Source organism: Sus scrofa, chromosome 17 (assembly GCF_054392235.1).
Source record: "Sus scrofa isolate SSC_HxYL_T2T_F1_AM1 chromosome 17, Sscrofa_HxYL_maternal_Yorkshire_Landrace_v2.0, whole genome shotgun sequence".
Taxonomy (NCBI): Eukaryota; Metazoa; Chordata; class Mammalia; order Artiodactyla; family Suidae; genus Sus; species Sus scrofa.
Genome location: NC_139399.1, coordinates 59,257,798 through 59,275,909, shown reverse-complemented (window position 1 = coordinate 59,275,909; position 18,112 = coordinate 59,257,798). Strand labels below are relative to the sequence as shown.

Sequence of the window (18,112 nt, the reverse complement as noted above, 5' to 3'; positions counted from 1 at the left end):
ACACCCCTTGGGGACAAGGGGAGGAGATGCTTGTTTCATTTGTGCTACTCATGACCCAGAAAAGGTCCTGGCTGGTTCGGAGGACCTGAGAGATCAACAGTGGACAGGAGAAGCAGGCATGAAACGAGGACAGGTGGAAAGCTGGGTTCCCTTCCAAAGAGGAGGCAAAAGCTCCAGGAAATGGCTGAGGAGCAGGAAAAAACCGGACAGATGACAAACAGTGAGCAGTAGGGGAAGAGCCCCAAGGAAAGGAGGGCTTGACTGGGGACCTGTTCCCCTGTCAGAAGTGACCCCGTCCCAACACCAAGGCTCACTTCCAGGTCTGTGGGACATTTTAGGTGGAAGAGTCACATGTTTCACGCGGACACACAGTGGAAGCTCTGGAGCCCGCGCCTGCTCACTGGTCAAGGAGGGAGCGTTGCAGCACTTGGTTCATCATGTCCTCTTCGTCAACGTCGTAATCCTACGGGCAAAGCAGAGGCTCAGCCTCAGGGACCGCCTGCAGCTGTGAGGACTTTTAGTCAGGGAGCAGAGCCTCCGAGGGGTGGGCTTGGGAGAGGCCACTGTTTTCGACGCAAGCTGCGTGACTCTGGGCACACAGCTTGCTCTGTGCCCCTGCTGCCTCACCCTGGTGGTGAACATGAGGGCTCCCTCAGACGGGATGGTGAGACCCAGAGAACACCTGAAGGAGGCCTGGCACAAACCAGCTGCTCAGATGGAGCACCCTGCAGTGAAACCAGACGTTTTGGTGCAATGAGGCAAAGTTATGTATATGGGCTCTACTGGGGAACTGATTTCATCTTTCTCTTTTTATTTTTCGGCTACACCTGTGGCATGTGGAAGTTCTTGGGCCAGGGATCGAATCCACACCACAGCAGCAGGCTAGGCTGCTACAGTGACACTGCCAGATCCTCAACCCACTGTGCCACAAGGAAACTCCCAATAAAAGGTTTACTTTGAACAGCTGGCCAGGTTTCTGCCACTAGAATGCCAGGACAACAATGTGTCCTTCAAAACAGCTCAGCTCCAGAGAAAGGATGTAAACTTGATGACACATTTGGCTAGTTGATGCATTTAGCTTGACCTGAAGTACTTAAAAAAATAAACATGGGGAGTTCCTGCTGTGGTGCAGTGGGTTAAAAATCCAGCATTGTCTCTGCGGCAGCTCGGGTCCCTCTTGAGGTGCAGGTTCAATCCCTGGCCTGGCATAGTGGGTTAAGGATTCCGTGTTGTAGCAGCTGTGGAACTGGTCGCAGTTGCAGCTTGGATTCAATCCCTGGCCTGAGAACTTCCATACAGATGCGGAAAAAAAGGGGGAGAGGTGATGCTTCCTATGGAATTCTGCATTTCCAGCTTACTGAGGTTAGGGCCGGGGAGAAGCCTGGCAATACCGTGCCTTCATTTCCCAACCATGACTATCAGCTGGAGATGATGGCAGCATAACCCGAGTCATGCACCACCCAGCCTGCGATTCCTTACGAAAATCACTTGCCACAGACACCTGAACTTAAGGATCTCAAACCAGGTTCTGTAACAGGTAGAAACCATACACTGAAAGAAAGTGGATAAAGGTTTTCATAAAGATAAAAAATAAAAGCAAGCTTTACTTTGCCTCAGTCTAGATGACTGGCCAGTTCATCTTCTTAAATACCACACAGCTGACATTTCAGGGAGCCCATCACGTTAGTGACAAAACTCCCCAAGGGGACTCATAGTTCTCCAGGTTAGAGAAGGGAGGTAGCTGTTCTGTCCCCCAGGGGAAGGAATTAGAGCCCAGGCTCCAGACTTACCACGAAAGTGTCGTAGGAAAACTGGTGCCGACGCTGGATGTGTTCTATGAAGTTGGCGCTCCGGTAGTTGGGGTCTCCCCACGGCATCGAGGCACATATTGGACAAACCTTTCAAAAAAGAAGCATGGTCTTAGGTACTCCATGACTGAGCTGCCATTAGCCCTCTGTGACCTGTATCTGGCCGCCTTTCTCCCAGGACAGCTGTCCTGACCAGAGCCTGGTCACATCTTCAAGGTCACATTCACATCCCAGAAGACATGGTCAGTCTCCTGCTGGAGTCCAGTGACATGTAGGATGGGGTGTGGCTGAGGAGGGTGAAGGCTTAAGCCATGATAACACCCATTTTTTTTTGGCCGCACCCACAGCATGTGGCAATTCTTAGGCCAGGGATCCAACCCAACCCGCTGCAGTGACAATGCCGGATCCTTAACCTGCTGTGCCACCAGAGAACTCCAATACCACCCATTTCGGATCTACCGAGGTGAGAACAACATGTCAGCCCAGTAGGGCCTAGACTATGGCCTTCCAACCCAGCACCCAAAATGACGTGAAAACCAAGGAGACAACAGAAGAGCAATGTCCCAAGAAGTAAAACACAGTCTTCTGTGCTATTTTTACAAAATAAATGCTCAGATGAAGGGCTTAGGCAGAAAAGCCTTCGTACAAGGGCTTGACTAGGACTTTAAAGAGCCGGAGGCATCTGGAAAGACAGAGTGTACATGGCAAAGAGGCAATCAGTCTGGCTACACGGGAAAATTCAGAGATGGGCAGAGAGGAGGGGGTCAGGGGAGAAGCAGCGTAAGGGTCTGGCTTGGCGATGGAACCCCACTATTTACAAGGCAGATGGGACAAAGGGGGTGGACAAGAGGCGAATGTGACATGGAGGGGCCTCCTCGAGGGGACGAGCTGGGCAGGCAGCCGGTCGCGGAGCCCCGCACCGTCAGGACCAGTCTGAGGAGGCGGCGGCGGCTTCCAAAGGGAAGGGCTGAAACACCGGCAGTGAGGGGCTCTCAGGAGGGAAGGCAGGATGGGGGTCTGAAGGCTGAGAAGACAGGCTTCGCCAGAGACAGAATAATCAGAGGGATTTCAGGAAGCCAAAGGAGGAGAAAAAAGGGAGAGACAATTAGGTTGCAGAACCAGAAACCATAGAGTAGGTTAGCAATATCTATCAAAAGTATGAGTGTACTTAACCTTTGACCAAATTAATCCACATCTAAGACCTCATTCTTATTTCTGTCAGGAGGGAGGATGTATTAGAGGGCCTGAGTGAGGAAGGAACAGGGCCAAGCATCTCAGGACTATAGGGCCCACCATACGTCCAGGGGCCATGATTAGGGATGTATCTGACAGCAGAGCCGTCTGGAATAAGCCACTTTTTTTTTTTTTTTTTTTTTTTGCTTTTTAGGGCTGCACTCTTGGAATATGGAAATTCCTAGGCTAGGGGTTGAACAGGAGCTACAACTGCTGGCCTACACCACATCCACAGCAACATGGGATCCAAGCCACATCCGCAACCTACACCATAGCTCACGGCAATGCCGGATCCTTAACCCACTGAGTGCGGCCAGGGATCAAACCCGAATCCTCATGGATACTAGATGGGTTTGCTACCGCCAAGCCACAATGGGAACTCCCGAGATAAGCCACTTTTCAGCCACTATGTCTTCAAATTCATCTGCATGAAACTTAGTAAATCTCCACTCCTTGAAGATGTGGATTTTCTGGCAGCCAGGGAACTTGAACTTGGCCTTGAGTAGGGCCTCAATTACATGCTCCTTGTTCTGTAGCTTGGTGTGGATGGACATGATGACTTGGCCAGTGTGGACCCTGGTCACTGTACCCTGGGGCTCTCCAAAGGTACCCCATACACCCGTCTGGAGCCTGGAGTGGGGACAGCACGAGGCCAGACACGACTGTCCACTGGAAAGAGCTATCTCCAAGGTCCCCTAGAGCAACCCAGACAAGCAACAGACTGTATATCCGACTGAGGAGGCTGCTGTTTGCACAATGGGTGCGCGCAGAGAATAGAGAATTGTTGGCTTAACTGATTAAAATCCAAGACTTTATTTTATAGACAAACATAAACAAAGATACATTAAAATCTACGGGCAGCCTTTTAAAATGTATTATGAAGGAGTTCCCGTCGTGGCGCAGTGGTTGACGAATCCGACTAGGAACCATGAGGTTGCAGGTTTGGTCCCTGCCCTTGCTCAGTGGGTTGGGGATCCGGCGTTGCCGTGAGCTGTGGTGTAGGTTGCAGACGCGGCTCGGATCCCGAGTTGCTGTGGCTATCGCGTAGGCCAGTGGCTACAGCTCCGATTTGACCCCTAGCCTGGGAATCTCCATATGCCACGGGAGCGGCCCAAGAAATGGCAAATAGACAAAATAAAATAAAATAAAATAAAATAAAATGTATTATGAAAAACTTCAGAGCTATAGGAAAGTAGAAAACAGTTTGATAAACGTCCCTTAAGAGCTATAGGAAAGTAGAAAACAGTTTGATAAACGTCCCTTAGCCGCAGCACTAAGATGTGAGTCTGATATACTTACCTCAGCAATAAATGAAGCATTTAAAAACAAGACACGATAATTCACCCTTAACTATTTCAGAACAGTCCAAAAATATGTTTCCCTTTACGAATATAACACCGTTATTCCACCCATCGGGTAACAGTAATTTTATTGTAGCATTTCATATCCAGTCCTTAATCAACTTTTTGATTGTCTTGAACTAATCTTGATGTTTATCAATAAGGGACCAGTTAGGAGTGCCTCTTGTGGCGCAGCAGTAACGAATCCAACTAGTATCCATGAGGAGGTGGGTTCGATCCCTGGCCAAGAATTTGGACTTGGCAAGGAGTCCAATGAAGTCAAGAGAAGATTTATAGTATTCTCAAGTAGATCAGCTGTATCTTCACACTTAAGACAGAAATATAAAGCATGCCACCAGGCCTAATCCTATTAACAAAAGCTCACGTAAATTCTAGAGTCTGTGCACTACTTTTTACAGCAGTGGAGCTAAAGATCTGCTCATAAAACTAAGTACACAGTTCAAAAGGAGCAGAGATAAATGGGAAAACTGAAACTGAATTAGAGGAAATGTTATATTGAGACCTTGTCTGTCGAAGTTCCTGTCGTGGCTCAGTGGAAATGAATCTAATACCCACAGGGACACAGGTTTGATCCCTGGCCTCGTTCAGTGGGTTAAGGATCCGGCATTGCCGTGAGCTGTGATGTGGGTTGCAGACAAGGCTTGGATCTCACGTGGCTGTGGCTGTGGTGGAGGCCAGCAGTTACAGCTCTGATTCAACCCTAGCCTAGGAACCTCCATATGCTGTGGGTGCAGACCCAAATTAAAAAAAAAAGACAGGACTGGAGTTCCCGTCCTGGCGCAGTGGAAATGAATCTGACTAGGAACCATGAGGTTGCGGGTTTGATCCCTGGCCTCACTCAGTGGGTTAAGGATCCGGCATTACTGTGAGCTGTGGTGTAGGTCGCAGACACAGCTCAGATCTGGCGTTGCTGTGGCTCTGGTGTAGGGCGGCGGCTACAGCTCCGATTAGAACCCTTGCCTGGGAACCTCCACATGCTGTGGATGCGGCCTAGAATAAGACAAAACAAAAAAAAAGAAAAAAAGACAGGACAAGAAAAAAAAGAAAAAGAAAGACAAACCCAAGTTGAAGGACATTCTACAAAACTGGCCTGTCCTTAAAACTGTCAAGGTCATCAAGGACAAAGAAAAACCAAAGACTACAGAGACACGACAACCAAATATAACACATAGATTCAGGATTTGGGGGCGGGGAAGATTGCTATGAAGGGGATTACAATTGTTAAAAATTTAAACGTGAATTCCAGATTAAATATTTGATTGGATCAATGTTACATTTCCTGAGTATAAAACTTAAACATGAAAAAATGTGGTTTTCTAAGAAAATGTCCTTCTTCTTAGGAGATATATGCTGAAGTATTTAGGAGCAAAGAGTCATGACATTTGTAACTTACTCTTGAATGGTTAGCACAAAATATGTATACTGTGAGTATGGTTAAGCAAACATAGGTGAATGTGTGAATTGAGGGGAAAGGTACATAAGAGCTGTAATTTTTTCTGCTAAGTTCGACTTTTTTTTTTTAAAACAACAAAAACACAAAACAAAACAAAAAAAATTCAAAGAGTTACTCTTACCACAGATTTGGTGTCCGTGCTATGGACTAATTTGCAGTGTTCCACAAGCCCTTCTTGATCAAAATTCTTCTCAGGACAGTAAGGACAAGGAAAAGTATAACGGTTTGGGACATTCCTAGAACATGAAAGGCAGGAGAAAAGAAGAAACCTCTCAATGAATACTTTCCACACAATTTCAACCACTGTATTTTCCAAAAAGGAGCAACGTTCACTGAATGTGTTCTGACAGGGATTCTGATGATCGCTTCCCAATCAGGTCAACTGTTTCTAAAATAACAGCACAGCTAATATTTGAAGTGAGCATCAGAGTCGCCCTCCACACCCACACCCAGCACAAAAATTTACATCAGCTTTAACCAGCATAATAATTATACCTCCTCTTTCCAAAACTCATGAAAAAAGATGTCCACCTAAAAGAGGGACAGTCATTTACCTTGGCTGAAGGGACGCATCCTTGGTGGTGGCCTTCACACCTTCCATGATGTAATTCTGGTATTTGGAACAGGTAGCCACGTGTGCCCGGATCTTGGATAGGAAAAACTTAGGCAGGAAGAATCAGAATTAGTTAGGATCTTGTGTCCGGTCCAACTTAGTCTCAAAGCAAAGGCAGGATGAAAACCAGACCTCTATCCCCCTGGCCAACAATCTCACCAGACTCCTGCTTATGCTGACAGGGCTGAAACCCTGACTGTTGCAGAGTTTCTGTTAAAGTTCTCCACACTAGCACTTAAACTGGTCTCCTTGCAGAACCATGTTCTATTACAAGTGCAGCAGAGAAAAGTAACCTTTTAGGTAAAAGGGAGAAAAGCCAGTAATCCTAGTTAAATAATAACATCCTATCACCAGATAGTGATCATCTTGAAACACCCCCAAAACAGAATCTGATTTCTATTTCTCTTAAATCTAGTCTTTGCAAGATAGAGAGAACAGAAAACCCAAAGAAGAGTGCTTTATCACAGGTGTTCTAAAAAGAAAGAAAAAGTGTAAGGAATGAAGAAAGAGGAGGTAAAGGGAAGATAAACAGTTTTGGAGGTGTAATGTCTGGAGGTATGATACAATACTAATCACTAATCCTTAAAGAAAATAAAAAACATACGGAATTTAAAAAAAAACCATCATGCATGCAAAACTAAAGATGAAGGTAAAAGGAAATTTTATTGCAATATCTGAGTTTTTAAATGAAAAGAAACTGCAAGGAAAAAAAATGATTCAGTATTTGAGCTCCAGCTTATCACGATGCTTCTGTCTTATCTCCAACTAAAGAACTTGACCTCAAGCCACAGAGCTCCCAATTAAAAGGAATGGGAGATAGCCCTATTCAGAACTGCAGACACTGTGTACCCTGAAATCATTCTGAAAGGAAGGCGATGGTAAGGTGTATCCATTCTATGATTACCCATACTAGTGTGTTAAAGTAATGGAACCAACATGCAAGGTGTCTAATTAGTCATTAAGTGAAAAAAATTTTTCAAAAGTGAAAAGAAGTTGTAGAAATATATATTTTGTAATAGGATCTATTTTGTAACAGGATCTGTGTTTGTCAAAGGGCAGAAAAATATTTTGCAGCCTTTTATTTTATTTTTTATTTTTTTTGTCTTTTTGCTATTTCTTGGGGCTGCTCCCGCGACATATGGAGGTTCCCAGGCTAGGGGTTGAATCGGGAGTTGTAGCCACCGGCCTACGCCACAGCCACAGCAACACGGGATCCGAGCCACGTCTGCAACCTACACCACAGCTCACGGCAACGCCAGACCATCAACCCACTGAGCAAGGGCAGGGACCAAACCCGCAACCTCATGGTTCCTTGTTAGATTCGTTACACTGTGCCATGACAGGAACTCCTACTTTTTTTTTTTTTTTGAGCCTTTTAAATTGAACCATTTCAAAAGAGGTAATCTCTGGAGCGGAGAACAAGCCTACATTAGTTTATATTTCTGTTTTCTGGAATTAATAAAATCATAATACTTTAAAAACCAATAATGCTGTGTATTTCTCTTTGAAAATAAGACAATGGAGTTCCTGGATTGGCAGCATCTTGGGAGCGCTGGGACCTAGGTTTGATCCCCAGCCTGGCACGGTGGGTTAAGGATCCAGTATTGCTGCAGCTGTGGCTTAGGTTACAACTGCAGCTTGGATTTGATCCCTGGCCCAGGAACTCCATATGCTACAGGGTGGCCAAAACAGGAAAAGAAAATAAGACAAAAGTATTTCTCCTGTGTGTTAAAATAAATACTGACACGAATATTGTCATACAAAAGAGCATTAATGCATTTCAAATTTTAAGATAATGCTATCTTAACCATATGATTTCATATTGACCTCTGTATCACAATTCCACCTTGCCAAGGGCTAAAGGTTGAACAAGTCTTTGGGGGGGGCAGGTCTTTTTAGGGCCACACCCAAGGCAAATGGAGGTTCCCAGGCTAGAGGTCCAATCAGAGCTAGGGCTACCGGCCTACACCACAGCTCACAGCAACGCCAGATCCTTAACCCACTGAGTAAGGCCAGGGATCAAACCCGCAAGCTCATGGTAACTAGTTGGATTTGTTTCCACTATGCCATGATGGGAATTCCTCCTATATTCTTTTTTTCAATTAAAAAAATTTTTTTAAATTTTTGTTTGTTTGTTTGTTTGTTTTTGTCTTTTTAGGGCTGCACCCAGGACATGGCATATGGAGATTCCCAGGCCAGGGGTTCAATTGGAGCTGTGGCTGCCTGCCTACACTACAGACACAGCAACACAGGATCCAAGCTGCCTCTGCCACCTACACCATAGCTCAAGGCTACGCCGGATCCTTAACCTACTGAGCAAGGCCAGGGATCAAACCTGCAATCTCATGGTTCCTAGCCAGATTCGTTTCCGTTGCGCCATGACGGGAACTCCTGTTTGTTTTTTGGCCGCACTTTGGTATGTGAAAGTTCCTGAGCCAAAGACTGAACCCAAGCTGCTGCGGTGACAACGCCAGATCCCTAACCTGCTGTGCCACAAGAGAATTCCTAATTTTTTTTACTATAGTTGATTTACAATGTGCCAATTTCTACTGTATAGCAAAGTGACTCAGTTGCACACACACACACACCTTTCTAATATTCTTATCCATCACGGTCTACCTCAGGAGACTGGAGAGAGTTCCCTGTGCTGTACACACACAGGACCTCGTTGTTCATCCTTTCTAAACGTTACGGTTTGCACCTACTAACCCGAAACGCCTCCTCCACCCTCCCCCTCCCCGCTGGTAACCACAAGTCTGTTCTCTCTCTGTGAGTCTGTTCCGGTTCTGTAGACAGGGAGATAGGTTCACTTGTGCCGTAGTTTAGATTGCACATGTAAGTGATATCATATGGTATTTGTCTTTATCTTTCTGACTTACTTCCCTTAGTATGAGAATCTCTAGTTGTATCTATGTTGCTACAAATGGCATTATTTCATTCTTTTCATGGTGGAATATGTGTGTGTGTACACCTTATCTTTATTCAGTCATCTGTTGATAGACATTTAGGTTGTTTCCCTGCCTTGCTATTGTGAATAGTGCTGCTATGAACATAGGAGTACATGTATCTTTTTGAATTACAGTTTTGTCTGGATATATGCCCAGGAGTGGGACTGTTGGATTATACGGTAATACTATTTTTAGTTTTCTGAGGAACCTCCAAACTGTCTTCCACAGTGGCTGCACCAACTTACTTTCCCACCAACCCTCTTCTCCACACCTTCTCCAGCATTTGTTATTTGTAGCCTTAATGATGGCCAATCTGTCATTATATTCTAATTAAAACCGTATATGCTACTTTGAGGGAATGGGTCTTTTATAGGAAAAAACTGGGATAACTGATTTCTATAGCTTTCAAAGCTAAACTATGTCACATACTAAATCAATTCTTAAAAAAAAAAAAAAGCAACCAGAAAGGTTACCAAAATCAAATAGCACAGCCACCGCCACAGATAACGAGCATGCACACGTGCTGTTAGTCACCTCGTCATGCTCTAACTTCAGAGACGACGTGGCAACAGCTCTACATTTTACCCATCTCATCAAAGAAAGGCACTGACCCTTCCATTTTATTTCCACATACATTTTTACGGCAGCCATGGCAAGAAGTCTCTGTGCTCTCAATCTGCCGCTCGAGCTCCACGGCTCGGACACCAGGGGCCAGAGTGCTGCGACACACCCCACAGACAGGCTTCTTCGGCTTCAGACATTCCTGCAGGCATGCAGAGCAAAAGCTAGAACAGACATACAGAGAACCTGCGTCATGCATTGTGGAGACAAGACAACAAAAATGGATAAACTTTTAAAATGACATCCATGAATAATGAGTTAAAAACAACCTGCTCCCTACTCTCGATTCAAATACTGAGTCCTTCTAGGTGAGAAAAACGGGGATGTGTGTTCCTTGCAAAGAACACATAGGTCTCACCACAGAAATAAATGCAAACTACCATGACACATGGCAAGAAGTTTTATGGCACAGTCTTCAACCCTTAGCCCCTGCCATGAGGGATCTTGGTGGGGTTTCCCGAACTTCAGCTTCTCTTCTGTGAAATGAGGATCGCAGGACCTACCTCTAGGATTGCTGGCAGGATGGAATACATGGAGCAGGCCCTTAGTACAGTGTCTAGGACATATGGAATGCACCACAAACAGGAGGAGCTATCATGAGAGGTGAATGCAAGGCACTACGGGAACACAATGTCAAGAGTAACCAGCTGTGAACCAAGAAGGACAGGGCTGGTAAGACTTCGGAGGCAGCATCCATGAAAGAGCCTTAAAAGAAAGAGTTTAGCAGAGGGCACGATTCGAGGCCCTTCGACTTTTACTTCTCAGGGGCATCATGAATACTTAACTTTTCCTCACGAGCAGTACGGACCCAGGTGTTTAAAGCAGGGTATCAATAAGACCAAATTCAAGTTTTAGAAAAATAACTCTAGGGTTATCAAGGACAATAGAGTGGTTGGTTGAACTTTTTTTTTTAGATGAGGAAAGATGAGAAGAAACCTGAAGTAGAAACCAAACAGACAGCTAAAGGCAAGAGGCTGTGAGAGCCTGACTGAAGCAATGATGAGTTCAGGGTGGAATCAGTAGGACGTGGTAATTTGCTGACTTTGGAAAAGAAGTAGAGTCAAAGATGACCAACTTTCTGTCCTGAAGCCTAGGCAGGTGGTTATGCTGAGACAAGGTGCACAGAAAGAATAATAAAACATGAAAACACCCTGGCTACATACTCGACCGGATAGGTTTGAGGCAGCAAAACAAAATCTGCCAGAACTCAGGACATATAATCAAAGGTAATCTGCACATTTGATAATTTTCTGTTTTCTAAAATTTTGCTTCCTTTCTGTCATCTAGCTAGATGTTAATGCTGCTAGGCAAAATGTTAGACCAGGCTGGGAGAAGGCACAGTGGGGAGCTAGCAAAGTTCCCGTCCTCATGATGCTTATATTCCAGACTGGAGGAAAATCCAAGTCTTAATTTCAGGCAGTGATAAAATTTATGAAGGAAATAAAACAAGGCAGAGATCACTGGGGGAGGAGGCATGCATCACAAGAAAGCTTCTTCAAGGAGGTAACAGTTGAGCTGAGACCTAAAATCATGAGGAGACCTGGACAAAAAGAGTAACACAGAGATGACACCAAGGGCAAAGCAGGGTCCAACAGGTAGGAAGGCAGGCCTCTGAGGCCACGATGTGGCAAACGATGGGGAGAGTATAAGCAATGAGGTTAAAGAGGCAGGTGGGGCCTTATGGTCATCACTTGTACCTCTTCTCAAGGGAAGATCAACAGAGTAACCCAAGAGGGCACAGAGGGTCCCACAGAGAAAAAGGAAACACACCGAACTCAGCTTTGTAGATAAGAGCCTCAAAACCTCCCTCAAGCACACACCGAGATACAGCTGAGACCAACGTTCACCGGTCACCATAAGCCTGAGTCATGCCCAATGAACGAGCCTGCTTTTAAACGGCCCTTGCATCTAGGACAGCTTTTAGTTTCCACTTCCTATTTACAGGCTTTTTTCTAGTTTAACCTTATAGCTGCTCCACCCTTCTTGTTACAGCAATAGTAGAAAGTCCCTTTTCTTGAGCACCCAGCCACCGGCCCTCCAACTGTATTCCATCAAGTTGAAGAGGGAAATAAAACACAGGGCTTGAAATAAAGTTTTACAAAAATTCAACGCCCGGAGCAGCCAGAGGTGCAATGATGCTTGTTTCCAAGCACAAAGTTAGCAAAAATCAACCAAGCAGAGCAAAAAGCACTTGGCTGGAGCTCAGGGAGACTTGGCTGCCCTCACAGAGCTGCTGCCATCTGTCTTCAATCAGCACTGAACTGATGAACACATGGAACAAGTAGGGGATAGAGGACAGAAAGAGCCAACGTCTGAATCCCAGTATTGCGCCTTGACCTCTGACCTAGGAAAGGTCCATCCGGCTCAAGGAAACGTCAAATTTTGCTGCTCTTTAGTTGGTAAAATGTCCTGGGTCAAGCCTCTTTATAAATGTTAACTGTAAATGAAATCCATGGAATTAATCCAAAATTAGGTAAATATGATAAGGAGGACTGATCCAGGGGAAAGAGGGCTCAATGAGAAAGCTATCTAGACACCACTTGAACTCTAAGTTTGCTTCTACCACTATCTTATTCACCCATCCCCTACCTGATCACTCTCCCCCACACAGCTTTGATCTTTATAATACCTTCCCACTGCACAATGAGTTTTGACAAGTTTGAGCATTTGTTAGTACTTATTTATCATCAACTTACTAGACTGTGAACTCTGAAGGCAGAATGACCTTGTTTCTTACTATGCCCCCAAATCTGGCACACAGTGGGCATACAAGTATTTTAGCCAGTGGAATATAAGATTGGAAGATGGTTGCTCAGACACTATGGTGGGCACAGGGGACAGAAAGAGACACAAAACAGATAAGGACAGGGCCTTCATGATCCCTAGGTTTTGCTCTGTGCAAAGCAGGAGAAGGAAGCCCCAGGAGAGAAGCAGCGGGGATAATTTAAATGGGGATGGTGAGAAGAGAGGTAACTCAAACTGGGACTTGGAAGTCTGGAAAGGATCTGGGGTAGTGGCGGGGGGGGGGGGGGGGGTGCAGATGGCGCAAGAAGAGTTCCAGGCTAACTGAACTGCAAGCAGGAACAGCCTGAAGCTAGAAAGAGCTTGGTGTGCTTGAAGAGGCAAAGCCTGGTCAGTGTGGCTGAAGAGCCCTTGCCAGGTGCCGACTGTTCTCTGGGCGGGCAAACGGACACCTGCAGTCCATCTGGGAAGTGTCAGACAAGGTGAACCGGCCCTAAGTGAGCCTCATGTCCTCACCTGCAAAAGAGCTGCCAATCCTCTTCCCCCTCCCCCGCCCCCGCAGGACAGCTGCAAAAATAAGAAGGTCCATAAGGCCCAGTAGGTGTCTATCGTGCCTACTGACCGATAGGAGGACCCTAAGGCCAACAGCAAGGTGATGGCCACCATGAACATTGGGGGAGGCCATTAGAGGAAATCCAGCTCTCAGCAGCAAGACGCAGGTGACCACATTTTCTACAATTCTTTCGACCTGGGTGTTTGCGAGTCTGATGGAGCAAGGCTTAGGTTCAACTCCGGCCAACGTCAAAGCACCTGCCCTAGAACCTGTACTGGACATTTTCACACACATTTCCTTCAGCCGTCATAGGCAGTCTACCAGCAATATGGAGGCTTAACTTCAAATACAATGAAACAAACCTCAGACACTAGTAGGAAGGCTGACAACCTCAATCTGCCAACTGCTGACCTCTTTCGCAGTTAAGCAGACAGGTCAGATCTACATCAAGACTTCCCTTTTGTTCTTTTAGTTAAACGCTTCTCCAACTTCAGCGCCCATTAGAATTTCTTGGCAGAGCTGGACAGATAACCCCATACGTAGAATACTTTAGGAACCTCGTAAAGACTATTCAAGGGAAACTGGCTCTCCAAGGGCCGACTTTCAGCCCGACGTTAACACCGGATAGGGTTCGACTCCACCGTCATGCGTGGGAAGGGGCCTGGCAGGCCGCCTGGAACAGGGCAGGCGCTCGACAGAAGAGCGGAACGGGTGGGAGTCAGCCGGGCCGAAAAGAGCACCCCACCAACTGCCACGGGTCTTCAGGAGCCCCGGGGGCCCCGCGGAGAGGCGCCTCTAGGCCGGTCCTCTCACTCCCGCCCCGAGACGCTCCCTGCGCGGGCCTCGCTCCTCGGTGCCATTATCCTCCCAGTTAGACGCCCCCCGAACCAGACCCCGACTCGCCGCTTACACGTGTCCGCAGGGCACCTGCACCGGCTTCTCGTACACCTCTAGGCACACGGGACACGTGAAGCGGCCCAGGGGGTCGGCCTCCGCCGCGGGCCCTGCCAGCTGCGCACCACCCTCTCGATCCTGCGGTTGGGCCGCCATCTTGCCGCCGCGGAGTGCAGCACCACTGCGACCCTGGCGAGCCGGGGGCGGGGCTAGCAGCCAGCCGGGGAGGGGCGAGGGGGCGGGACGCGAGGGGCGCTGGGGGCGGGGCTTACGGACCGCGCCTGCGGCTGGGGGCGGGGCGTGGGCCGCGCCTCCTGGCTCCTCCGAGGGGAGAGAAGGAAGGAGATGGGAGAGTGTGGAGGCTTTGGCTTTAGCCACTGTTTACCGAATTTAAATCGTTATTATTATACTTCATGTTTGCTTATGGAGTTCCCATTGTGGCGCAGTGGAAACGAATCCACCAGTATCCATGAAGATGCGGGTTTCATCCCAGGCCTTGCTCAGTGGGTGGGGGATGCAGCATTTCCCGAAGCTGTGGTGTAGGTAACAGAGGAGGCTTGGATCCCGCGTCTGCGACCTACGCCACAGCTCAGGGCAGTGCCAAGTCCAGGGATTGAATCTGCATCCTCATGGATCCTAGTCGGGTTCGTTAACCACTGAGCCAGGAAGGGAACTTCCCGTAAAAATTTTTTTTTAATTTGCTTATGCATTATTACTTAATCTTTCTCGTCGAGTTGATCTTTAAACTTCAGCAAGCACGTTGTAAAAGGATATAGCACTCCCCGAGCTACAAAGAGAAAATCAATACCACTTATTCCTACAGGGCACTGTGAAAATACAGCGGAAACAATATAGTCTTATAAATTAATGCTGGATATAGTTGAGCTGAACAGGGAGATTAACTATGATTAGAGAGGTGTTGAAGACAGGCTGTCACCACACTGAAACTTCCTAGTGAAAGCAGAAGTAATCTCTATGGAAAGTTCCCATCGTGGCTTATGAACCAGACTAGTGTCCATAAGGCTGCGGATTCGATCCTGGCCTCACTCAGTGGGTTAAGGATCCAGTGTTGCCGTGAGCTGTGGTGTGGGTTGCAGACACCGCTTGGATAGGGCGTTGTGCCTGTGGTGTAGGCCGGCGCTGTAGCTCAGATTTGACCTCTAGCCTGAGAACTTCCACGTGTTATGGGTGTGGCGCTAAAATGCAAAAAAAAAAAAAAAAAAAAAAAAAATCGTTATCTACCTCAGAAGCAAGTTATTTAATATTGTGACACATGCCTCCTGGGGAAGGGGGTTTAGCTCCAGCTCTGTATTACATGGGAAGATGGAGGCTTGAAGCCATAGACTAAACCTCAATCTTGAAAGAAAAGGGTAGGCCTTAGAAGCCAGGTGTTCTGGGAGTTCCCATTGCGGCTCAGCGGAAACGAATCTGGCTACCATTCATGAGGATGCAGGTTTGATCCCTAGCCTTGCTCAGTGGGTTAAAGATCTAGCATTGTTGTGAGCTGTGGTGTAGGTCACAGATAGGGCTCAGATCTTGAGTTGCTGTGGCTGTAGCATAGGCCGGTAGCTGCAGCTCCAATTCAACCCCTAACCTGGGAACCTCCATGTGCCACTGGTGTAGGCCTAAAATACAAAACAAAAAAAAAAAAAACAATTCAGATGTTTTGAATCCCAACTTTTTCCATGTTCCACTACACCAAATTGGCTCTTGTATATGTAGCCCATTTAACAAAAGTTATCTCTTTTTTGTCTTTTCTAGGGCTGTACCTGCGGCACATGGAGGTTCCCAGGCTAGGGGTCCAATCAGAGCTGGAACCTCTGGCCTACACCACAGCCACAGCAACTTGGGGTCCAAGCTGCATCTGCGACCTACACCACAGCTCACGGTAATTGTGGATCCTTTACCCACTGAGCAAGGCCAGGGATTGAACCTAAAACTTCATGGTTCCTAGTTGGATTCATTAACCACTGAGCCATGACGGGAACTCCAAAAGTTATCTCTTTTTAAAAGGCAGGTTCTGCTAACAAGTTTGTGTGGTTTTCTTAACCGGGGAAGTCCATGATCAATTAAACTCTGCCCTGAAAGGCCACAAAGGCCTCGCAGTTAAGGAGTCTGCACAGGACAAATAAATCATGTTTGCTAAGTCAGGTTGATTGAATGCAAAGTTGTGCCTTATTTGTTCCGTTCCCAGTCCTCTGGGTTGATTTTGCTTAACCTGCTGGCAGCAGGAGGATTATTTTTAGCTAGCCATGTGGGCACCTTTTGAATAATTTGGGTGTAGGCAGTGGCACAAGAAGGCCAGTGCTTACACTTTACCATTTCTTTTTCTTCTTCCTATGCCAGGCACTCATGCATCTGACCTCTTCCCAGGCAAAAGTTTCCCTTCCAGGGATGGGGGTGCCTTAGCGGGGCAGAGATGTGTTGTGGGTATTTATAAGCTTATGTGTTAGCCTTGTAGCTGCGGTAAACCCCGTGCTGAGAGCCGGGGGTGGGGGGTCGGGGGTGGTGAGGGCAGGGAACTCCCAGACCTGGGCTTCAAATTCACTAAGTGCTTCCAGTCTGGGCTCTTTTTTTTTTTTTTTTTTTTCTTTTTCTTTTTCAGCCACACCTATATGGCATTCGGCAGTTCCCAGGCCAGGAATCAAATCCAAGCCAGAGCTTCGACCTACGCCACAACTGCTGCAACACATCACATGATCTTAACCCACTGTCCCAGGCTGGGGATAGAACTGGCGCCGCCACAGAGAGTAGTTAGATCATTAACTCGCTGCACTACAGCAGGAACCCCCCTCCAATTTGGGCTCTTTTTTGCTTTCTTTGTTTGTTTTTAGGGCCGTACTTACGGCATATGGAGGTTCCTAGGCGAGGGGTTAAATCGGAGCTGCAGCTGCTGGCCTATACCACAGCCACAGCAACACAGGATCCGAGCCACATTTGCGAACTACACCACAGTTCACGGCAATGCTGGATCCTTAACCCACTGAGCAAGGCCAGAGATCAAACTTGGATCCTCATGGATGCTAGTCAGATTTGTTTCTGCTGGGCCACGAAGGGAACTCCCCCAGTCTGGGGTCTTGAAATGAACTTTCCACAGCTCATATACTTAGTCATGGAGATAAGAGGACAGAACTGAAATAATATGATACTAATTGTGAAAGTTTTTGGTTCTTATTACTCTGAGTACTTTACATGAATTAATCCTCACAGCAAGCTATGACTTAGGGTTTTTCTTTTTCTTTTTCTTTTTTTTTTTTTTTTTGACTGTGCTTGGGACATGAGGAAATTCCTGGGCCAGGGATCGAATTCTCACCACAGCAACAACTAGAGATGCTGCAGTAACAGCACCAGATCCTTAACCTGCTGTGCCACAAGGGAACTCCTGATTTAGGTTCTATTATTTGCATTTTACAACTATGCAATTTGAGGCACAGAGAGATTAAATTACCCTTTAACACAGATGGAAAAGGAGAGTTCTAGATTTGAATTTGAACCCATGCATTCTGGCTTCGGCCCCTGTGAATTTAAGAGTGCCAGTTTGGAGTTCCCATCGTGGCTAAGTGGTTAACGAACCTGACTAGTATCCATGAGGATGCAGGATCAATCCCTGGCCTCGCTCAGTGGGTTAAGGATCCAGCATTGCTGTGAGCTGTGGTGTAGGTCGCAGATGTGGCTTGGATCTCGAGTGTCTATGGCTGTGGTATAGGCCAGAGACTGCAGCTCCATTTTGACCCCTAGCCTGGGAACCTCCATATGCTGTGAGTACAGGCATAAAAAGACAAAAATAAAATAAAACAAATAAAATAAAAAGAGTGCCAGTTGTAACATCAAGGTCCTACTGTATAGCACAGGATATTCAATATTCTGTGATAAACCATAATAGAGA

At 46.6% G+C, this 18,112-nt stretch overlaps 1 protein-coding gene and 1 pseudogene across 1 annotated transcript; both read right to left on the bottom strand.

Annotated features, from left to right (window-relative positions):
- Positions 1-266: 266 nt before the first annotated feature.
- On the bottom strand, positions 267-14,405 carry RNF114 (ring finger protein 114). Its single transcript, NM_001001869.1, is given in 6 exon segments — positions 267-463; positions 1,791-1,898; positions 5,977-6,091; positions 6,410-6,516; positions 10,051-10,201; positions 14,243-14,405. Coding segments are annotated over 6 exon segments (687 nt in total). The 5' UTR covers positions 14,383-14,405; the 3' UTR covers positions 267-397.
- On the bottom strand, positions 3,719-3,844 carry LOC146395366 (small nucleolar RNA SNORA70; annotated as a pseudogene).
- Positions 14,406-18,112: the final 3,707 nt, after the last annotated feature.